This window comes from Lotus japonicus, chromosome 6, assembly GCF_012489685.1.
Source record: "Lotus japonicus ecotype B-129 chromosome 6, LjGifu_v1.2".
In the NCBI taxonomy this organism is placed as follows: Eukaryota; Viridiplantae; Streptophyta; class Magnoliopsida; order Fabales; family Fabaceae; genus Lotus; species Lotus japonicus.
Genome location: NC_080046.1, coordinates 12,679,136 through 12,700,972, shown reverse-complemented (window position 1 = coordinate 12,700,972; position 21,837 = coordinate 12,679,136). Strand labels below are relative to the sequence as shown.

Sequence of the window (21,837 nt, the reverse complement as noted above, 5' to 3'; positions counted from 1 at the left end):
GAGGGGTTGTTCCCTTGGAATGGTTTTTTCAATTAATGGTTATCATTTCTAGAAAAATAAACGTGTCTTTCATAATTTTAGTAACTAAGCTTATCATCAATGGACTACCAAGAAATGGTGGGTGAATAGTCAAGGAGGAAGAAAAAAAAAAGCTATTTTGACACATCTTTTTATTTTATTCTATGTGCTGTGTTTTCTTTTAGTTGTCTACTAATTAAGTTAGTTTATTTTATTGGTTTGAAAATGTGATTACAGTAAAAGTCTTTAATTTTGTGACCTACTTTCATGAAAAACAGACTCACCAATTGATATTCGCAGTAAGTACAATATCAGCAAAAGAATAATGCATAACACTAAACTACATATAGCTAAAAGAAAACAGAAGTAGATCACTTAAACTTAAAATCACAATAGATGTGATATGTGTGTTATTGAATTCATTATGTTGTTCCATATTGCACTTTAGACCTTAAAAATGAATGTTGAATCAGTTGTTGTAGAGCATGTTTGGATAACAGTTTGCTAGCTATATGTTCTAATTCAGCGGAAAGATAAATTGGTGGTGTTTCAATACCGACTCAAATTTAGCTACCAGCTCAATCCCTTTCTAGACCACTGTGCTTTTGGTATAAAAAAAAAGTAATATCATAATTTAAATACGTTCTTACTATACGTGTTATCTGTATGTTTTGCGATGACCATAAATAAAAGCCAAGGGCAATCTTTATCGAATGTTGGTCTCTTTCTTCCTAAACCAGTTTTTACACATGGCCAACTATATGTGGCTGTGTCTAGAGTAAAAACAAAGAAGGGTTTGAAGATTTTAAGCTTAGATGAAGAAGGAAAGATGTCTAAATCGACCAAAAATGTTGTGTACAATGAGGTTTTTGATACTCTATAATTGATTAATCAGGTAAACACCAATTTCTATATTTCTAAATATTCTTGAACTTCATAAAAAAATTATATTCATGAACTTGATTATATTATATTCTTGGAAATTTTAATTTGTTCTTTATATTATAATGCATTATTTTATTTTATTTTTTTTTAAAATTCAAATATAGAATAGAATGGTCAGAGACCCGGTATAGGAGTTCCTATCAGATGCAAAAAGCACCATGGAAAAGGAAGCTAACGAAGGCCACAATTTCCTAGCTAATACAAAGCCTGTTACACACAAGGACCTCTCATCATTTTGAAGGAATGTAATAAGCATTAAATTCATCAAGTTGGTTAGTAGTCTATATTTTTAAACTACAAAGTTATAATGTATATTATTGATCATTTAGAGTGTTAATTATACTGTTATTTTTGTGTTTAGGACATGGTTGCTCACGGCTTGGAATTGGGATATGTTTATATGCTGGCAACATTCTTCAAAAAGATGTGATATAATTGTTGATTTTTTTGCAAATGTGATTTGAATGGTGGCTGATGAAAGAGATAGCTATTTAATTTTTGGAATATAATTGACATGATAAAACTTATGTTTAGATGTAAGAACTCTTAGATATGAGATGGTTGTCATATGCTGTATTCAAGATATTTTGTTATAACCTAAGTTCTGATCTGAAATATATTTTGTTCGCAACTGTAATATTTATATGATGTTTGAAAATAAATGGTTAAATATATATTGATTAGCTATGTCCCAGGTAGAAGCTAAGTAAGCATTATAAATATATCATAATTAGTTCAAAAATAATTTTAATTTTTTTTGAAAAATCTCCCGTGCATGGCACGGGCCACTACACTAGTACCAGATAAAAGTAGCCATCGAAATCCCATAGGGTAGTCAAACATATATAGCAATATAGTCATAGAGAGCACTATATAATAAAACAATGCCACCATTCATTACGTGCACACATGTAAACAACAACTCACTGAACTCAGCATGCAAATGCAACCCCCTGCTCTCCCACCCGTGATGGAGTCCACGGCGAAACTCCTCCTTATCACGGCGGCGCTACTCTTGCAGCTGCTAACATGCGCCTCTCCCGCAAAATCCGCAGCCACCCCATGCCCTCCATGCGGCAACACCACCGTACCATTCCCACTCTCCACCGCCGCCACATGCGGCGACCCACTATACAAAATCCGGTGCGCCACCTCCTCAGGAACTCTGATGTTCGACACGGTAAACACCTCCTACCCAATCGAGTCCATCAACCCGAGAACCCAACGCTTCGTGATCCAACCCGCTTCCCTCGTGCCCGGCACGTGCGTCTCCACAGACAAGGTCCACGAAGGTATCCACCTGAACAACACGCTCCCGTTCAACATCACAAGCTCCAACACCATTGTCTACCTCAACTGCACCCTCACGCTGCTCCAGTCGCCGCTCAACTGCTCCTCCGCCAGCGCCTGCCACGCCTACATCAACGCCACCGCTTCCGCCGCCGCGTGTCAATCCGGTCCCCTCTGCTGCACCTACCGCACCGGCGGGTCCAGCAACTCATACCAGATCCGGGTCAGGGACTCGGGTTGCAGAGCCTACTCCAGTTTCGTGAATCTCGACCCGGGTTTACCCGCGAACAGGTGGCCCCGACCCGGGTTGGAAATTCAGTGGGTCTCGCCTAAGGAAACGGTTTGTGGGTCCCAGGTGGATTGTGATGCTGCCACGTCGACTTGTGGGCCAGACTCTTCCTCTGTGAACGGGATCAAGAGGTGTTTCTGTAATAGTGGGCTTGTGTGGGACCCTATTCAAGGGGTGTGCGCCAAAAGTAAGAATCATGGACTTTTCATTTTGGTTTTATCTGGAAAAAAGAAAGATTGTTGGGAAGTTTGAATAATTTTGGTGTTTGGGTTTGACTTTTCTTGCAGAAGTTACTTGCCAGAGTCCTGATGGTTGTGATGACTCAACTAACAAAGCAGCTCTAATAGCAGGTATTTCACTCTGAAGATTTCTCTTTTTTATGATGTGATTCAAGTTCTATCTGTTTTTGTGGTACCTAAAAATAAAGTTCTATTTGTTTTTGTAGAATTAATTGGGGAAAAGTTAATATTTAAAACTTAAAAGTGTATATAGGATCAAAAATAATATTTAGAAACTTTAATTTTTATATTGATAAAACTTAATTTTCAATTTTTTTTTCTTCTAGTACCCATATAAAAATGAAGGAGTTTCATATCTTTTGAGCTTACTTTTTCCTTTTCTTTTTATCAGCAGCTTAATTTTTCATGAACTTTTGTTTTATAATAAATCTTTATAATTTGCAATTAATCATCTAAACTCTAAATCCCAAATCCGGTGGCATCTAACGGATGACCGGTTACGAATGTTTATACAAAAAAAAAAAACTCTAAATGACTTACTAAAGAATTTCAAACCTCCCATTTTAAAAGGGTACCGGAGTAATGTACCTATCTTTAATGTGTAAGATATTAGATATTTGTAAATTGTGATTATGTATATCTAAAAGAAAATCAACCTATAAAATAAGAGTTTAATGATTGTGCACTGTTAGTGTAACATATTTTTACACAGACGTTCAATAACTGAATAACACATATTCAAATGCATTTATGATCTTTTTTATTTTAATTAAATTAAATGCTTATTTTCTAATTTGGCCTATCATTGGTTGTGGTTGTCTGTGTAAAAAATATTTCCACACTAACGGTGTATTTCCATTAAATTCATAAAATAAAAGATTTTTTTTTTCAGAATCAAATTTATTTATCACATAATCAATTTTAAAAACTTGAAAAATTGACAAACGAAGAAACATGTTATACATTTTTGTTTGGCCTTTTGTTTGAAAAAGAAATTGTTGTTTCTTGAAAGTGAAAAATATATTGTTGTTTGACTTGAAATCGGGGCAAGCAAGCACAAATAAAATTGATTCTGAAAACCAAGCAATCACAAATTAAAAGGATTTATGTAGAAAGATTTGGTTATAATAATGTGCTGGTATCCGATTATAAAATAGAGATTAATGGATATGCACCGTCAGTGTAAAGAAGTTTTACACTGACGTCCAATCACATTATGCCACATAAGACTAAGTAGTTATAAATCTTTTTAATTTTAATTAGTAAATTAATAAATTGCTGATGTGGTGGAAATCAATTGGGTGCATGTGTAAAACAAGTTTACACTGTCAGTGCATCTCCTATTTTCTCTATAAAATAACTGTCCACCCACTTAAAAGTTAATAATATTAATTTCATTTCCTAATATCCTAATATGTGCGTTTCTTCTTATGTTGAAAAGTTATTTTGAAATGGAGGAAGTCTAGTAAATGGAAAATCACTTCTTTATATCTTTCTTTAATGAAAAATTTTCATTCGTGATTAGAATTCTATACATTGGTCTCTTTTTTGTTGACTTTGATTGCAAGTTTGTAACCATGTTCAGGGTTAACATGCGGGATTGGAGGAGCACTCATCCTTGCCACCATTGCCATCCTGCTCTTCAAACGCCACAAACGCATAAAAGAAGCACAAGAGCGCATAGCTAGAGAGCGTGAAGGAATTCTGAATGCCGGAGGCGGGGGCAGAGCCGCCAAGCTTTTCACTGGCAGAGAGATCAAGAAAGCCACCAATGACTTCTCCGGCGACCGTCTTCTTGGCATTGGCGGCTACGGCGAAGTGTACAAGGGCATTCTCAACGATGGCACCGTCGTGGCTATCAAGTGTGCTAAGCTCGGAAACGCCAAAGGCACTGACCAAATCCTCAATGAGGTTCGTATCTTGAGCCAAGTCAACCACCGCAACCTCGTCGGTCTTCTTGGTTGCTGCGTGGAATTGGAGCAACCCATCATGGTTTATGAGTTCATAGAAAATGGGACACTTCTTGATCACTTGCAGGTAGGGACAGATCTAAGTAGTGCTAAAATTGGATACTAATATTAATTGGATACTAATCTTAAATGGATAATTTTCTTAATAGTATAGCACTCGAATGTTATTTTTTGATTTCATAAAATTTGTATATATATGTTGTCTTTTCCTACTAGTATGTTAGATTTGATTAGTAAAATGTTACATATATATAATTTTGGTTGGCATTCATCCCATGTGTCTTAGCGGTAGTTTTTAACGCCGCTAATGTTAGTGGTTGTTAAGAATTGCATATGTCAGATGAATATCACACCATATTTGTATATCTACCAATCAGGACTTATTGTGTTAAATTTTCATCCTTTATCTAACTTTTCTGATTATGCTCGTGCTTGCAGGGTCTAATTCCCAAAGGTCGTGCTTTAATAACGTGGATTCACCGCCTTTCCATTGCTCGTGACACAGCTGAAGGGCTTGCTTACCTTCACTTCATGGCTGTTCCCCCAATATACCACAGAGATGTTAAGTCCAGCAACATTCTGCTAGACATGAAGCACAGTGCCAAGGTTTCAGATTTTGGGTTATCGAGGCTGGCTCAGACTGATATGAGTCATATCTCCACTTGTGCTCAGGGGACCCTCGGGTACCTTGATCCTGAGTATTACAGAAACTACCAATTGACTGATAAGAGTGATGTTTATAGCTTTGGGGTGGTTTTACTTGAGCTTTTGACAGCTCAGAAGGCGATAGATTTTAACAGGGAAGCGGATGATGTAAACTTGGCAATTTATGTGCAGAGAATGGTGGAGCAGGAGAAGTTGATGGAGGTCATTGATCCTGTGTTGAAGGATAGAGCTACTCTTATGGAGTTGGAGACCATGAAGGCATTGGCGTTTCTAGCATTGGGGTGCTTGGAAGAGAAGAGACAAAACCGACCTTCAATGAAAGAGGTAGCAGAGGAGATTGAGTATATCATTAGTATTGCCACGGCGAATGAGGTGGAGAAGTAGTTTGTTTGTATGTTAATACTCGTCTAATGGTGTTCAAATAATTTTCTTTGAGCTTGTGATTGTGTTTATTGTTGTGGAGCTGAATCTAGAGTTTTTAGGCTCTTATTTTGTAAATGTATATTTTTTACTGGATGAGAAGAAATATGATTTGGAAATTTGAATGGTAAATGCTATCCTTCACTACAAAAAAGCCGTACAATTGTTGCGGTTAACTTACAGCGGTTCTGAAAACCGCCACAATTTATGTGAGTTACGTCGGTTAGTTTTGGCCGTTGTAATTTGAAACAAGTTAACGGCGGTTTAACTGCCATAAAATAAATAATAATATTTTTATTTTATTTTATTTTACTCTCACTCTCTTACTTTCACGCATCACGCGTTCATCACTCTCACTCTCACTCATCACTCACGCGTTCACTCTCACTCATCACTCACACATTCACTCTCACCCTCACCAAACCCTATTTCATCTCAATCTCTAACTCTCGTTCATCGCAATTGCTGACTCTCGTTCATCGCCATTCATCGCACATCGTTCATCGATCATCGATCACTGTTGATCGCCATTCATCGCTCAAGGGGATCCTGATTTCCTCTTCTTGCCACTGTCAATGAGATGTATTAAGGTCTCTTCTTCTTCAGGTAAATCCCTTTGCATTAGTTATGTTTTCGTTCCCTGAATTTCCTCACCGGTTTTCGTTTTCTGAATTTCCACACCGATTTTCTGGATATTTCATGCTTTTTCCCCTAATTTGTGATTGTCGGTTTTCATAGTTAGCTATTTGAATTTTTTGTTCCTGTTCGGTTTTCACAGTTGCTCTTTCCAATGTTCTATATAAATCTTTGTAAGAATCAAGAAAACTAGGCTATAAACTAACTCATGAAAAAAACTTCACATCTTCAATGATTTTGAATGTACGAGACCCTAATCCCAAATTTGCTGGAACTGGAAAGAAATATCCTCTTTGCGGAATCAAAGAGAAGAGCGGGGAAGACGGGATATTAGTTAAAAGAAAGAAGGGATTGGATGGAACAAAGAGAAGATCGGCCCGACTTTCCCAAATGCCCACCACCGACCCTTCTCCTTTCCGGGTCTGGATTTTTCGCGTCGTTCGACGCATTAAATTATGATCTATCTATTACGATGAAGTTCATTGCATTTCCTATACCCTTCCTTCTTGCTATACGAGCTACTTCATTCCTTGCTTTAGAATGATGAAGAGAGAAGTGTATAAAAGAGAGCTTAGCTTGGTTTAAGGATCTTTAATCATTGGAAAAAGTTATGAAATCTTTAGATTCCTTACCTTCAGAGAAAAATAATGTTTTGTGGCTTAATATCCCTGTTCTTATCTAAAGTTATGCATTTTATGTACTTAGCTCTATCCCATATAGTAACATGATAGTTTATTTTGTATCTTGAGTTATGAGTGTGTAGTTATGGACACACTCGACTTACTTTTACCTTTACCAATTTTATGGACAGTCATGCCAATTGATACATCATGGATTAGAAAACCGCGAAATACGACTAAGTATGCTGATGGACTAACCATATTTTTGGACTTTGCATTTGAGCATAAGTTTATTGAGGGCTGTGAGGGTTATAAACTAGTTTGTTCGTGCTCAAAATGTGGTTGGACAAGTGGCTAACAAAGGATGCAGTTAGAGAACACCTGACTTGTAGACCTTTCTCAAAAAATTACATAGTGTGGAATTGGCATGGTGAAGAGTCACATGGAGTTGAGTTTCAGGTTTCTGGAAGCCTGCAAATCGCACAAGATACTTCGCAGCCGCAAAATCCAATGGAAAACATGACCAATGATGCATTTGGGTTTGTTGGTCAGAATCTTAATGATATTGGTGCATCTTCTGATTCGAACGAAGGGAATAAGGAGACTCATGATGAAGATAATGCAGAGTTGTATGAGTTGTTGAAAGACAATAATCTAGAATTATATGAAGGATGAACAAAATATTCAAAGTTTTCATTTCTAGTTAAACTGTATCACATAAAGTGCTTGTGTGGAATGACCGACAAAGCAATGACCATGGTTCTAGAATTGTTGAAAGATGCGTTTGAAGATGAAAAGATTCCTTCTTCATTCTACGAGGCCAAGAAAATCATCAACAAGCTTGGTCTTAATTATACCAAGATACATGCATGTCCAAGAGACTGCATGTTATACTGGGGTAATGATAATGAAAACTTGGAAAAATGTAGAAGATGCAACGCATCTAGGTGGAAGGATGATAAGAAAAAGAAGCCAGCAAAGATCATGAGATACTTTCCATTAAAGCCAAGATTGTAGAGACTATATATGTCTTCTAAGAGTGCTGCGTCTATGATATGACATGCATCGAAGGGTACCTAAGATGGGTTGATGAGGCACCCTAGAGATTCTGAGGTTTGGAAAACATTTGACTCACTTTATGGGGATTTTGTCGTAGATCCTCGAAATGTATGGCTTGGTATATCTGGTGATGGTTTCATCCCTTTTAAGCATACTTCCCATAGCATTTGGCCGATAATTCTTATCTCATACAATTGCCCTCCTTGGGAGTGCATGAAGCAAACCTCATTCATCCTCTCCATGATCATTCTTAGAAAAGAAGCATCGGATAATGATATAAATGTTTACTTACAACCTCTCATCAAAGAGTTGCAGGAATTGTGGCATCACGGTGTGCAAATGTTCGATTCTTCAAAGAATGAAATGTTTACAATGCGTGCAACTTTGATGTGTACAATAAATGATCTTCCTGCGCTTTGTAGTTTATCTGGGTGGAACACATTCACTAGTCTTGCTTGCCTAGTATGTAACTTCGATGCAGACCCTTGTAGACTAAAGCATGGTGGAAAATGGTGTTTTATGGGTCACCGTCGGTTTCTAGAAGAAGGTCATAAATTTAGATTGAATCGGTATCGGTCCCATTTTAATGGTAGAATTGAGCAAAGAGATCCACCTTTAACATCATGAAACAAGTTGAAGGTATTAAAGTTACCTTTGGAAAAAAATTAAGTTCGATGATAAAGTAAAGGTAAAGGTAAAATAAATCAAGAAGAAGTTATTGTAGATGTACCAAGGCAAAAGGAGAAAATACGTAGGTAGCCTTTGCAATGCACACTAATAGGTAGGTACCTGTCACGACCCAAATTCCCTAGCCGCAACCGACGCACGGACTATCACCCTAAGTCCGGCAAGCCTCTTCCACATAAACCATTTTATAACCAATTCTCAATGATAAATATGTCCGCATAAATTTATATAAAAAAAAGACAGAGTTGTCTCCTCTGTATTTTCAACAATCTCAAAATAACATAACCTTCTAAATAATGTTATCCAAATTCAAAATTTCAATAAAAAGGTACAAAACCAGCTCAGCGTCAAATTTTAAAAATAAAACGATAATGTCAACCCCAAACTAAATTCACCTACGACTTCCTATAGCTGCAGATAACTAGAATCAAAAGAAATATGAATTCAGGAACAACTTGCTACTCAGCTGAAGAAGAATCTGTGGATAAAATAATAAAAGGGTGAGTCACAATGACTTAGTGAGGATTTAACAACCACCATGAACAGGAAATGGGAAACATTCGAAGCACGAGTTTTTCACTATCAGTTCAGAGTGTATAATATATATAATATTAATAAAATAATTAAGAACCATTTCAAATAAGAGATGATCAAACTGCCAAGTTTATAAATAACAATTTCAATGAAACTGAATAAAAATCATTTCAATCATATGAAAGCATTTCAAAATCAGAAATATAATTTAATAGGGTCACACATGTAGAACCGTAAGGCGGCTTCATCTCGTTGATAGCCCTCTCCTCCTAAGGGATGACCTCTCTGATAGGGGCAGCTTCATCTAACGGATAACCCTCATTTCTCATGTCAGTCTCATATCAGGTGTCGTATTGTATCATCGGGGGAAGCTACATCTCGTTGATAGCCCTCTCCATGCACTGGCGGCTCCATCTAATGGATAACCCTCTCCTCCCGGAATCAATCTAGCTAGGTGCACCTAGGTCGTTACCTCTGTTAATGGCTACATGGTTTTATCAAGGATCCCCAAAATTATTTTCTCAAACCAGTTCAAGTCTCGTCAACAGTCTCAAAATCAACTTTCCAAGTTCACAATCTGAGTTTCACATAAGTTCCAAAATCAAACCAATCTAAATTATTTTCTCATGTCAGTTCATAAGGAAACTCAACTCAACTTCATAAAATCAGCTTTAAGAGAATTCAAGAATTGAAAAGCATGTTTCCCCAATTTAAATAAATAGGCAATATGATAGAATAATCAAATCATCAGTTATATAATTATTAAAAATAAGCCACAGTGATTGGAAAATCACTCACAGTATGAGGAATCAATACGACTGCTCTCAACAACTCCACGGTAATTGAATGAGCCTCTAGTCGGTGAATTTGAACACCCATAAATTTCAACCTGTTACCAATAATTATATTATGTCATACTATCCGTGAGCAACTACGAAATCCTCAATTATATACCCAAAGCCCTAAAGTAATCCCACTTAATTCTAACATATGGTATAGTATTAACTATAGGTTATGAGTATACCTCAATAAAATCACAAGACCAATAATGCATGAGTGGGGTCATCTCCTTCTTTAGAGCACAAACCCTAACTTCAAAAGTTAATTTAATGGCTTCCACGCTATGGCTTCCACGTTTGCAAGAGTAAATTTATCTTCATGGTTGACATCTTGATTTGGTTTAGAATGGAAACGAAACAATTTAAAAGAAAGGAGGCAATGTGTTCTTTACAGGCGAGAGAAAAAAACGAAAATGAAAGAGAGAGAGTGAGAGATGTCTTGTACAGGGGTATGTAAAATAGGTTTTAACTTTTTAGAATTAGGAATATGTAATGGGTGGGGTGGGTGCTGTCGTGGGTTTTACAATTAGCTTAGTTTTTTTTTTTCCTTTTCATAATCTTATTCTTTTTTTTTCCTTTTAATTAATATATAGTAAAACGGGGTGTTTCAGTAGCCCTTGCAATGTACGGGTACTTATTCAATTTTCGTTAAAAAGTTGTGTTAAAGAATTTTTTGTTACAAATGCTAGAAGGAATGCAAATTAGTAAAGAAACAAAAAAAAAAGGTATAAAAATTAGTAAGGTGATTTGTGAATTTAAATTAAAATTGACTTTTGAAAATAAAATCATATCATAAAGATTATCTCAATCATTAATATTAGTAATAAGATAAGAGCTTTGATATATGGAACAAAACGAAAGTTACGACCCACAACAACTCAACAATTAGTTAATAAGTGTAATGTAACAAAATGAAAATCAGATAAAAGTCAAAGTAGATCAATGGTCTGGATTAATTCGTTGGGTTTCGAATGTTAACTAATTGCCACATCAATCATTTCTCATAAGATAATTAGTCTTTTTCAACTAAAAATATGACTGCATATTTAATGAAGCCTTTAAGAAATACCACAAAATATCTAATGCGACTTGTTCACGAATGGAGTTTGAGGCAATTATCTAGGGTATTACACGGCTCTGCAGCGACTGACTTGGTGTCTGGAGTCTCTGGTATTACATGACCTTTATTTTAATTTGTCGCCATTTACTCCAGTTTATATGCTTTTAGACTTAGTCTTAGGTATTTTTTAAGAATGAAGTTGTAGATTATTTAGCTGTAAACTGTAGAATGATTGGACATTGTTATGACAGATCAATGTTCTCTTTCTTAATTAGGTTCATCTAAAGATAATATCAAAGAGAATATTATAGAGCTTTTCGCTAAGACATACAAGGTTGCTCCCTCAATTATCTTCATGATGAGATTGAGGAAATTTCTTTGAAAAGAGAGAGTTCACAGTTTGGGATGGAGGGTCGAATTGTTTCACTGTTATGTACTTGCATGGACAAAACAGTTGATAATTACTCTATTCTTGTAATTGGAGCTACAAAAAGGCCGGATGCTATTGACACTAGCCTTAGAAGCTCTGGTAGGTTTGGTCGTGAGATTAATATAGGCATTTCTGATGAACCTTCTAGGGAAGACATATTTTCTGTTCTTACTCGCGGTCTTTTAATCGATGTGGAAATTAGTTTTAAAAATATAGCTAGGTCTACGCTAGGGTTTACTGGTGCTGATTTGCTGAATTTAGTTGAAACAGTGGGTATTTAAGCGATGAATAGAATTGTTGATGAAAGGTATGACACGAGCGAACTTCTTGAGGATTGGTGGATGCTGCCTTGGTTGTCAGAAGAAAGGGTTAACCTTGCCCGGAAAATGTCTAATTTCGAGTTCTTTAGTTTTTTCCTATCCTTTTTCAAAAAGGTTGCTTGTCACCACATCTATATATTCGTATCTTCTTTTACTATTCTATTTTTAGGAGATATTTATTCTCCTTAGTAAAATCTCTATTTTAAAAGAAGCTGCTCAAGTCTTCTATTGTAGACTTATAGTTATTTTAATACATTGGGTATTTATGCGGGAAGCTATCAAACTTGTACAACCTTCAATAAGGTACTCTCCTATTCCTTATGTAAAATGGAAGATGTTGGTGGGCTTGACTCTCGAAGAAAAAAGTTCGATGACTCTTTTATTAGTAAAATAAAAGATCGTGAAATCTATCAGGTAATTTATAAATATTACACCTTTTTTATATTGCAATTTCTAAATACATCATTTTTAGGCTGCATTTAGTATAGTTCGTCCCTCTGTGTCAGAATATGATTGATTTTGGTAAACTTTTTTGCACATGAAATCTGATATGATATCTTATGGTGGTTAAATAAGTTAAGAAATTTATATTGGAATTTATTCTATTTTCTAGAGCAGCGAAGGCAACACTACGAGCAATTATGAGATGTTCTTAATAGCATGAACAACATCGGTGCGATGACTTAGTAGCAGTATATGCTGCAAAGTGTTCTCATAGCAATAGTAGAATTTTTCTGTATGTTAGTAATCAGAAGGGTAAGTAGAGCGAAGAATGTTCACGAATGTGTGTGGATTTGCAGGACCTAACCCGAAAGTGAAGGGTTTCGTTCTTACTCGCGATCTTTTAATCGATGTTCTAATTAGTTTTAAAAATATAGGTAGGTCTACGCTAGGGTTTACTAGTGCTGATTTGGTGAATTTAGTTGAAACAATGAGTATTTGAGCGATGAATAGAATTGTTGATGAAAGGTATGTCACAAGTGAGCTTCCTGAAGATTGGTAGATGCAGCCTTGGTTGCCAGAAGAAAAGGTTAACCTTGCCCGTAAAATGTCTGATTTCGAGGTTCTTTAGTTTTTTTCCTAACGCGCCTTTATAAAAAATTACATGTAACCACATCTATTTGTTCATACCTTCTTTTACTATTCTATTTTTAGGAGATTTCATACCTTAGTAAAATCTCTATTTTAAAAGAAGTTGCTTCAAGTCTTCTATTTTAGACTTATAGTTATTTTAATACATTGAGTATTTATTCGGGAAGTTATCAAACTTGTACAACGTTCAACAAGGCAAGGTACACTCTCATTCTTGATGTAAAATGGAAGATGTTGGTGGGCTTGGCTCTCGAAGACAAAAGTTGGATCACTCCTTTTTTTTATATTGCAATTTCTAAAGACATCATTTTTAAAGTGCATTTAGTATAGTTCGTCCCTCTGTGTCAGAAAAGATATGACTGATTTTCCTAATCTTTTGTGCATGAGATCTGATATGATATCTTATGGTGGTTAAATAAGTCTAAGAAATTTATATTGGAATTTATTCTATTTTCTGGAGCAGCGAAGACAACACTACCAACAACTATGAGGATGTTCTAAATAGCACGAACAACATCGGTGCAATGACTTGGTAGCAGTATATGCTGCAAAGTGTTCTCATAGCTATAATATAATTTTTCTGTATGTTAGTTATTCTAATATGAATTTTTTATGTTTTTCTGTATGGTGGTTATACTATATTTTAATTGAAAATTACATATCCCATTGCAAAAGGTGGCATTGTCATATTTGCAAACTATTAGCATAATCCCAACATACTTAAACTTGTATCACAAGGAGAAAGAATTGAATAAGGGGTGTAATGCTGATTACTTGCTTAGTAATGCTAATTGGTCATTTTGGAATACAGACTTTAATTAATACAGCATGCACCATCAGGACACATCATTTTGAGGTCACTCTATGTCAGAAGAGGGTATGACTGATTCTGCTAAACTTTTGCACATGAGATCTGATTTGATACCTTATGGTGGTTAAATAAGCCTAATAAATTTATATTTCAATTTATTTTGTTTTCTGGAGCAGCAAAGGAAGCACTAACAACAATTATCAGAATGTTCTAAATACAATGAACAACATCGGTGCGATGACTTGGTAGCAGCATATGGTGCAAAGTGTTCTCATAGCCATAGTATAATTTTTTTTGTATGTTAGTTATTCTAAGATGATTTTTTTTTTGGTTTTTGTGATTGAAAATCGCATACGCCATTGCAAATGGTGGCATTTGTCTTATTTGCAAACTGTTAGCCATTGTTATGGATGCCTTAGTGAGAACAAGTGTTTGACGTAGGCGACGTTTTGACCTTAGTAATTTATGAGCATCGATGTATGCAAAATTACAAGTGTTTTGACTGTAATATTGATAATTTAATAGGATAATATTATAGTGATTTTTAGGGAAAAAGATGCTCCGACGTTGGCGATGAGTTGGTGATTTCTAACGATGTGGAAGATTTTGTAGAACCACATCGTGATGAGTAGTGTGGGGTGAATGGTTGGAATATTCCTTGGGGAAATATTTTATTTTTCTATTGGGAGGATTTTTTTAAATTAAATGGGTTTTTTTGGAAAAAAAATTTGTTCCGACAAGGGTTTCCAAAGGAGTAGGAAGCATAAAAGACAAACAAATGCATAGAATGTTATTTCAGCGTATTGGAGATGATGTACATAGAAGGGGGGAGTCTTCCTTTTATAGCAGATCGACCTCTGAACCCTAATTGACGTATTTATTACAATTGAACAATCATGCCCGTTAATGGGGCGTAAATACTAATGTTTCGGTTTGACTTGCGGGTTAATCTCGTCCATCAAGGAAGCCCTTCATCACCTGGTCGGCTGACATGGTGCCAGACTGTGTTGGTCAACAAAAGTCATGACCCTTGACCAAGTGCGTGATCAATGGTCGGTTTGCTTCCTCATCGACGGTTGAATGTCTTCGTAGTGGAGTGAGCCTTTATATTAGTCTTCTAAGAAGTAAACCCAAACTTCGTATGTCCAGCCCAACCCTAAGATGGTAGCCTAGCCTTCCGATAGTGACCTAGCCATCTTGTCCAAAGTCCATGACGCTACACAGCCCCCCAGGGGTTGTGGCTAAATGCTTTGGCCGCAAAGCCTTAAAAGAGAGCTTACGTGCTACCTCTCCTCACGGCCAGTCTTCTCTCTTTTGGTGCATGCAGGGTAATGTTGGTCTTGGGAAGTCTTCCCTCTTCTAATTCATGTGCTTCAGCGGTCGACTTCCTCCTTTTATGTCAGTCTTCTCTCTCCTAGTTCATGTGCTTCAACAGTCGACTTCTTCCTTTCGCGGTCGGCTTCGGTCGACCTCCTCCTTTTATGGTCAACCTCCTTCTTCTATGGTCATCCTTCTCTCTCTTAGTTCATGTGCTTCAACAATCGACCTCCTCCCTCCACAGTCGGCGTTCTCTCTCATAGTTTGGGCGCTTCATCTATTCCTTCCCAACTTGGTCTTCTCTCTCCTTGTTTGTGTGCTTCATCTATTCCTTCCAAACTTGGTCTTCACTCTCCTTGTTTGTGTGCATCACCTCTTCCTTCCCCACTTGGTCTGCTCTCTCCTCTCTTCCCTCCATTTCCTTTTCTTTTTCCACTAACATTCCAACTTCTCTCGCTTTATATCGTTTTCGTCTTTTTCTGATCAAAATTAACTTCTCTCTTCCTATTTCATCTTTTTCTCTCCTCTTTTCCCATCCACTTTTCAAATTCCTCTCTCTTGCTTTACTTTATCGTCCTTTTCTGACTCACATTAATGCTCTGTTTGGATGCAGGGGTGAAAACGAAAGGAAGAAATATGAGAAGAAGAAATATAAGTGGAAAATGAGGTGATTTTGAAATTGTTTGGATTACGAGAAAAAGAAGGGGGAATGAAAGGAAAAGTAAGAATAATAAAAAAATGTGTGATGTGTAATTACTATTTTATCTTTTATATAAAATTTTCATAGTAATTAATAATATCATTTTTTAAGGAAAATAAATAATATCATTTTTAGCTACACTTCAAATTCAAAATATTTTTAAAAGTTAGTGTAAAATATTTATATTTATACATTATAGTCTATTTTATTCTTTACAATTTCATCTTTCAAATTATTTTATGAAAAACATTGAAGCTGTTCTTACTATTATTATTTTTTATTACGTTTTTTTATAAGCATTTTTTATTACGTAATCATATTATAAGTATAAGATAATTATTATTCAACACCAAAATTGACGGATCAGATCAATGATGTTTTTTTAACAGATGTAAGATGCAGTGATGTTTCTAGTAAAAAAAATATAAAGGGTATTGTTATGTTTTCAAGTTAATTCTCATTCCCCTCTCATTTTCTTGGCATAGTTGCGAGGAAAACTGTCATACTACTGTAGATAGACAATTTTCACGCCAATTTTCTTTGCATGTGCTATCCAAACACACAAAAGTGATGTTGTCCTGCAGTTTTCCAGCCCCTCCCTTTTCCTTCCTGGTAAAATCACCCTAAACAAACACAGTGTAACTTCCCTTTTCTTATTTCGTCTTTTTCTGATTCTTTTTCCCACCCACCTTTCAAACTTCTCTCTTCTGCCTTACTTTTTCGTCCTTTTCTGACTAACCTTAACTTCTCTGTCTTCCTATTTCGTCTTTTCTCTCTCCTTCCCACCCACTTTTCAAACTTCTCTCTCCCTATGTCATCATCGTCCTTTTCCCCTCACCTTTTCTGATTTTTGGGGCCCACGAAATTGGTATTCCCCATTGATTCCTACCTACCCCTAATTAGTTTTTCTTCAACTTTCCTCTTTCTTCCTTTTCTTTCTTTTCTGAAGATGACCCACCGATTTATTCTTCTCCATTCATGCTAAAAGACTTTCTTTTTCCACCATTCTTTCTTTTTCATTCTTCTTTCATTTTCTCCATTTCATCCCAACTTCTTCACTTAGCTCCGTCTAGTGAGCTCCACCGGCCGCCGCCCACCGCGCTACCGCCGCTCTTGCATCCTCAGCGCCACTACCTCAAGTCAGCTCGTTTTCCCTTTCTCCTTCCCCTCTTTTTTTTTCTTTCAGTCCTCTGGCCCTCTCTCATGGTGCTGAATCCTCTTGGCTTCTCCTTTCATGTTATTTTCTCTTAAAAACATAAAAAGGTTTCGAACCCCTCTTTTTCTCTTAATCCTTTTTAGGATGTCGGAGGATTCAGCGTCGTCGGAGGGGAATGAGGCCTCGGACGTCAGTTTCGACGCATCCGAATATGACTGGGTCAAGAAAAAAGTGTGTGATACCTTCTCGCAATACAACTCGCTGGAGTCCATGGAAGAGGTGTGGCATGCCTATAAGTTTACTAATGCTCAGGATGTGTTGATGGAAATCAGCTGTTGATGGAAATCAGCTCCTGTCACCCGGCTGAGCTTGTCTGTCGTGGGAAATCTGATCCATCGCGAGGGGATTTCTTCTTTGTTTATGCACCCGTGTTATGCAAATTGAGGATCAGGGTACCCTTCTCCCCCTTTATATGTTCAGTCTTGACTTACCTCAAGGTTGCCCCGTCGCAACTCTCCCCCAATGGATGGGCATTTGTGAGGGGTTTTGAGGTATTGTGTCGCTTCAACATCGTGACCCCCACTCGACGCATTTTCTTTTACTTTTTTCAGGCTAAGAACAACCATGCCTCCTAAGTTGAGTGGGTGTCTCTGAGTTGCATAAGCGATCGGCCTCTTCTCTACCCATTCCCTCAGCCATTTATATACTTCTCAAATAGGTTCAATGTTCCGATAAGGTTTCCAAAGGAGTCGGAGGCATAAAAGACTAAAACAAATGCATAGAATGTTATTTCACCGTATAGAAGAAGATGTACATAGAAGGGGGGAGTCTTCCTTTTATAGCAGGTCGACCTCCGAACCCTAATTGACGTATTTATTACAATTGACCAATCATCCCGTTAATGGGGCGTAATCACTATTGTTTGATTTGCGAGTTAATCTCGTCCATTAAGGAAACCCTTCATCACCTGGTCGGCTGACGTGATGCTAGACTGTGTTGATCAACAAAAGTCATGACCTTTGACCAAGCGCGTGATCAACAGTCGGTTTGCTAGACTGTGTTGGATGTCTTCGTAGTGGAGTGAGCCTTTACATTAGTCTTCTAGCAAGTAAGCCCAAACTTCGTTAGTCCAGCCCAACCCTAAGATGGCTGCCTAGCCTTTCGGTAGGGACCTAGCCATCCCGTCCAAAGTCCATGACGTTACAAAAATGATAAGGGGATTCAAATCACGAGTTTTTCCCAAAAGTTTAGTTGTGCCCATCCAGATGGAGAAGAACGGGCATAAATCCGAGGAATCGAGCAGCGGTTGTGTGAATGTTTCAAACGGTGGCTAAAACATATAACTGTACACACAGAATTTGCTGAAACAATGATAACATTCATGAAAAATTGTAAGGCCAAAGGTAAGCCTATCGAACTACATCAGAAAGTAAGGAAGAACATCAAAAGCTACAATTTTACAAGGTTAGAATTTGAGCTAACAAAAAACAAGAAAGCAGATGATAAGTGTTAGCATGCTATTATTATTATTATGAATTTTCCCTAATTGTTTAGGTGGCTAGCCTTTATTTATGATATGCGTTCATGTTATATTGTTATAATTATTATGACGTTCGAGTTGTGAACGTGTGAGGCTGGTGGTCTAGTGATGATGACTAACTTGCAAGACATAGTCGTTTATCCAGTCAGATGAACTTGATGGCCAAGGAAGGTTTGTGGGTGGACTAGCCTGTGGCACATGAAATTTGTTCCAATACCTTGTGGTTAAATAAGTCTAAGAAATTTATATTCGAATTTTTTCTATTTTCTAGAGCAGCAAAGACAACGCTACAAGCAATTGTTAGGATGCTCTAAATAGCATGAGCAGCATCAGTGCAATGACTTGGTAGCAATAGATAGTGCCAAGTGTTCTCTTAACCATATTAAAAAAAATTTGTATGGTAGTTATTCTAAGATAATTTTTTTTCCTGTATGGTAGTTAACTATATTTTGATTGAAAATCGCATATCCCATTGTAAAGAGTGGCATTGTAATATTTTCAAACACTTACAGCCCTACCTCAGATCTTTCGAAAACCTTGGTCAACTTGCCAATTCCATCTATTCAGATATCTCAGAAACAATCTTCCAGAGGTGGCACAACATCCCCAACATATCTAGATGAACTAATGCAGAATATCCATTATCTTATGCATGTGCTCCTGGGCATCCTCCTAAACATCTCCAGCAGCCCACCATCTAGCATAGGACAACATCCATAGCACCTTCAACATCTCCAGCCGTCCACCCTCTAGGATTTGAGAAATTACCTTCTTATTTGGCAAATCACCTTCACCACCTTTATCCATTAATTATGCTACCACCTTAAACTCTTGAGCAAGCACAACTTTTTCATGAAAAGCTTGACCAATTATCTCAAGTGTTTTGTAAATCCCCTTAAGGATTGGCCCCTTCTTCACAAATCCTAGATCTAGCGCAAAATCACAGAGTTCCTTCCTTAGATCCACCAACTCCACTTCTTCTAAAAAATTCTTAGAGGCCCTCAAATCTTCCAATACATCCCTTATAATGATCTTTACATTTTCAGCTCCTTCCTTTACATTTTCTCTCTGTTCTCCTCCCTCCATTACATTTACAACCTGTTCTTCTTCTCCTTCCTTTCCATTTTCAGCCTATTCTCCTCCTTCCCCTTCAATCTCAACAGGTTTTTCCTCTCCTTCATTTTTACCATTTGCATCGTCACCAGTCTGTGCTTTTTCTCTTTCACTCCAAGCAACAACAGATGGTACACCACCAAAGAGCACAGAATATTGTTCGTCCGTAATTCTATATGTTGTCATGTACCGTTGGTGTGCAAGAAGGGGAGCAACAACTGCTCGAGCAATCTTATCTGCGGCTGCATTGACTCTGTTCATGTATGCTGACTTGTTAGGGGCATCTTCAGGATATCCCATTGTTGTTTTTCCCGTATTGCACAGCTTCCCCCATGCCTCCTTCAAATGCTTTGTTTCCTCATCCAAGGTGCTACATCAGCTCTAACATCCTCATCTTCCTTGTCCAACTCAACCCCTGCATGTACAACTAGCCATCTATAAAGCTGGACCATGTCTTGATTGGATTTTGCTTTCTTTTCAATTGCTTGGATGTGAAGCCTAACTGAATCAGCCATTTTGTCTTCTGAATCCTTGACTTTCCTCATGTATGAGGATTCTGAAGGGTACCCCATTGTTGTTTGGCCAGTGTTGTTGAGCTTTCTCCATGCTTGTGTCAAATGTTGTATTTGTGTGGCTAAGGTATTAGTTGACTCGGCCAACTACCTCAGGATTAATGCTAGTTTGTTATATTCAACAATTGATTTAGAGAAAATATTTTCAAACACTTAGTAGAACGGTTGAGTAAAAGACTTAAATTATTATTCTGGTGAAAAGGTTGAATATACATGGACCTACGGAGGTCCCCTTTTTATAGTTAGTGGATCTCCTTATCCTAGGGGTCTCCAGCATTACACGGTGGGTTGACTAAATAGGAGGAGGACGCTGATCGGGGTGTAGAATTGGTCATCTTAATAAGTGGGTGATGTTGATTGGCTAACTTAGGCGACATTGGGCATTGATTGTGGGAAATGGTCGATTGACTTGGTTGTTTTCCCTCGTTGATCATGCGGACCAGAGCTACCCTGTTGCCTCTTTGACTAATGTCCATGTCAGACGTAGGATGGAGCTCAACATTGCTCTTCCAGGCCCATACTTGCTTTCTCGAACCCAATAATTGCTTTTCCAAGGTTTCGACCTCCCAATCCAAATCCATAATGGTCCACAACCCCCAAGGCTTTTGGCTAGCATAGCCAAAAAAGCCATTGAACTAGGATTAAGTCTTTCGGACCAATAATTGCTCTTCCTCTTACATATTATATGAGTTTTTAGTCCTTCATACCAACGATGGATGTTCGTTCTTTCTACTTTGGTTGTAGGTTTAGTCCTCTGTGCTAACGGTTTAGCTCCTCCCTGTTGGTTGAAAGTTTAGTCCTCCATGCTAACGGTTGAGCTCCTCACGCTATGGTTAAGCTCCTCCTCGTTCGTTGGTCTTCCCTTTCAAGCCGTGCCACTTGGTTGGACAGACATGCTCGGGAAGGGACGTAGCCACGTGTCACCGCGTGGTTGGTTGCGAGCTCGAGACTCAATTGCCCGACCCAAATCCATATCAGTCCACAACCCCCAAGGTTGTTGGCTAGCATAGCCAAAAAAGCCTTTCAGTGAGAATTAAGTCTTCTGAGCCAACAACTACTCGAACTTTAATTGTAAATGAGTTGGCAGAGGTGTAATGCACCCGATCAAGGAATAATTGGTGAGGCTCCATGCAAAACTGAAGTTGGCGGAGCTTTAATTCACCGGGTCGAGGACCAAGGTGGTAAGGCTCAACGCAAAACCAGAGTTGGCGAAGTTTTAACGCACCCGGTCAATGATCAATTGGTGAGGCGTCGACGGACAATCAAAGTTGGAGAAGATATAATGCACCTGGTCGAGGACCAAGATGGTGAGGCTCAACACACAACCAGATTTCATTGAAGTATAACGCAACTGGTCGAGGACCAAGGTGCTAAGGCTAAACCCAACCTGAGTTGGCAGAGTTTTAACGCATCCGGTCAAGGACCAAGATGGTGAGGCTCACCGCAAAATCGGAGTTGGTGGAGGTCCTGAGATAGCACTGAAGAAGACACACTGTTGATTTTTCTTGTAGGCC

At 37.6% G+C, this 21,837-nt stretch overlaps 1 protein-coding gene and 1 long non-coding RNA gene across 4 annotated transcripts; both read left to right on the top strand.

Moving 5' to 3' along the window:
• The first annotated feature begins 698 nt into the window (after positions 1-698).
• Positions 699-1,493, top strand: LOC130726411 (uncharacterized). 2 transcript variants are annotated; one of them, XR_009014826.1, is made up of 3 exons: positions 699-913; positions 1,073-1,235; positions 1,325-1,493. It is a non-coding gene; the product is annotated as an uncharacterized LOC130726411 (long non-coding RNA). The 2 variants fall into 2 exon arrangements; XR_009014825.1 differs by having other exon boundaries at positions 1,068-1,235.
• A 334-nt stretch (positions 1,494-1,827) lies between these two features.
• LOC130724369 (wall-associated receptor kinase-like 20) lies at positions 1,828-5,969 on the top strand. 2 transcript variants are annotated; one of them, XM_057575576.1, is made up of 4 exons: positions 1,828-2,729; positions 2,833-2,892; positions 4,367-4,818; positions 5,190-5,969. In XM_057575576.1, exons 1-4 carry the CDS (start codon positions 1,901-1,903, stop codon positions 5,799-5,801), a joined length of 1,953 nt encoding a protein of 650 aa, XP_057431559.1. In that variant the 5' UTR covers positions 1,828-1,900; the 3' UTR covers positions 5,802-5,969. The 2 variants fall into 2 exon arrangements, with proteins under 2 accessions (XP_057431559.1, XP_057431558.1); XM_057575575.1 differs by having other exon boundaries at positions 1,830-2,729; positions 2,830-2,892.
• The last annotated feature ends 15,868 nt before the right edge of the window (positions 5,970-21,837 follow it).

Excerpts from the sequence above, each read along its gene's own strand:
- LOC130724369 (XM_057575575.1), top strand. The coding sequence starts at position 1,901 with ATGCAAATGCAACCCCCTGCTCTCCCACCCGTGATGGAGTCCACGGCG. Across the intron at positions 2,730-2,829 it reads TCAAGGGGTGTGCGCCAAAA|AAGTTACTTGCCAGAGTCCT; the intron begins GTAAGAATCATG and ends CTTTTCTTGCAG. Across the intron at positions 2,893-4,366 it reads CAAAGCAGCTCTAATAGCAG|GGTTAACATGCGGGATTGGA; the intron begins GTATTTCACTCT and ends AACCATGTTCAG.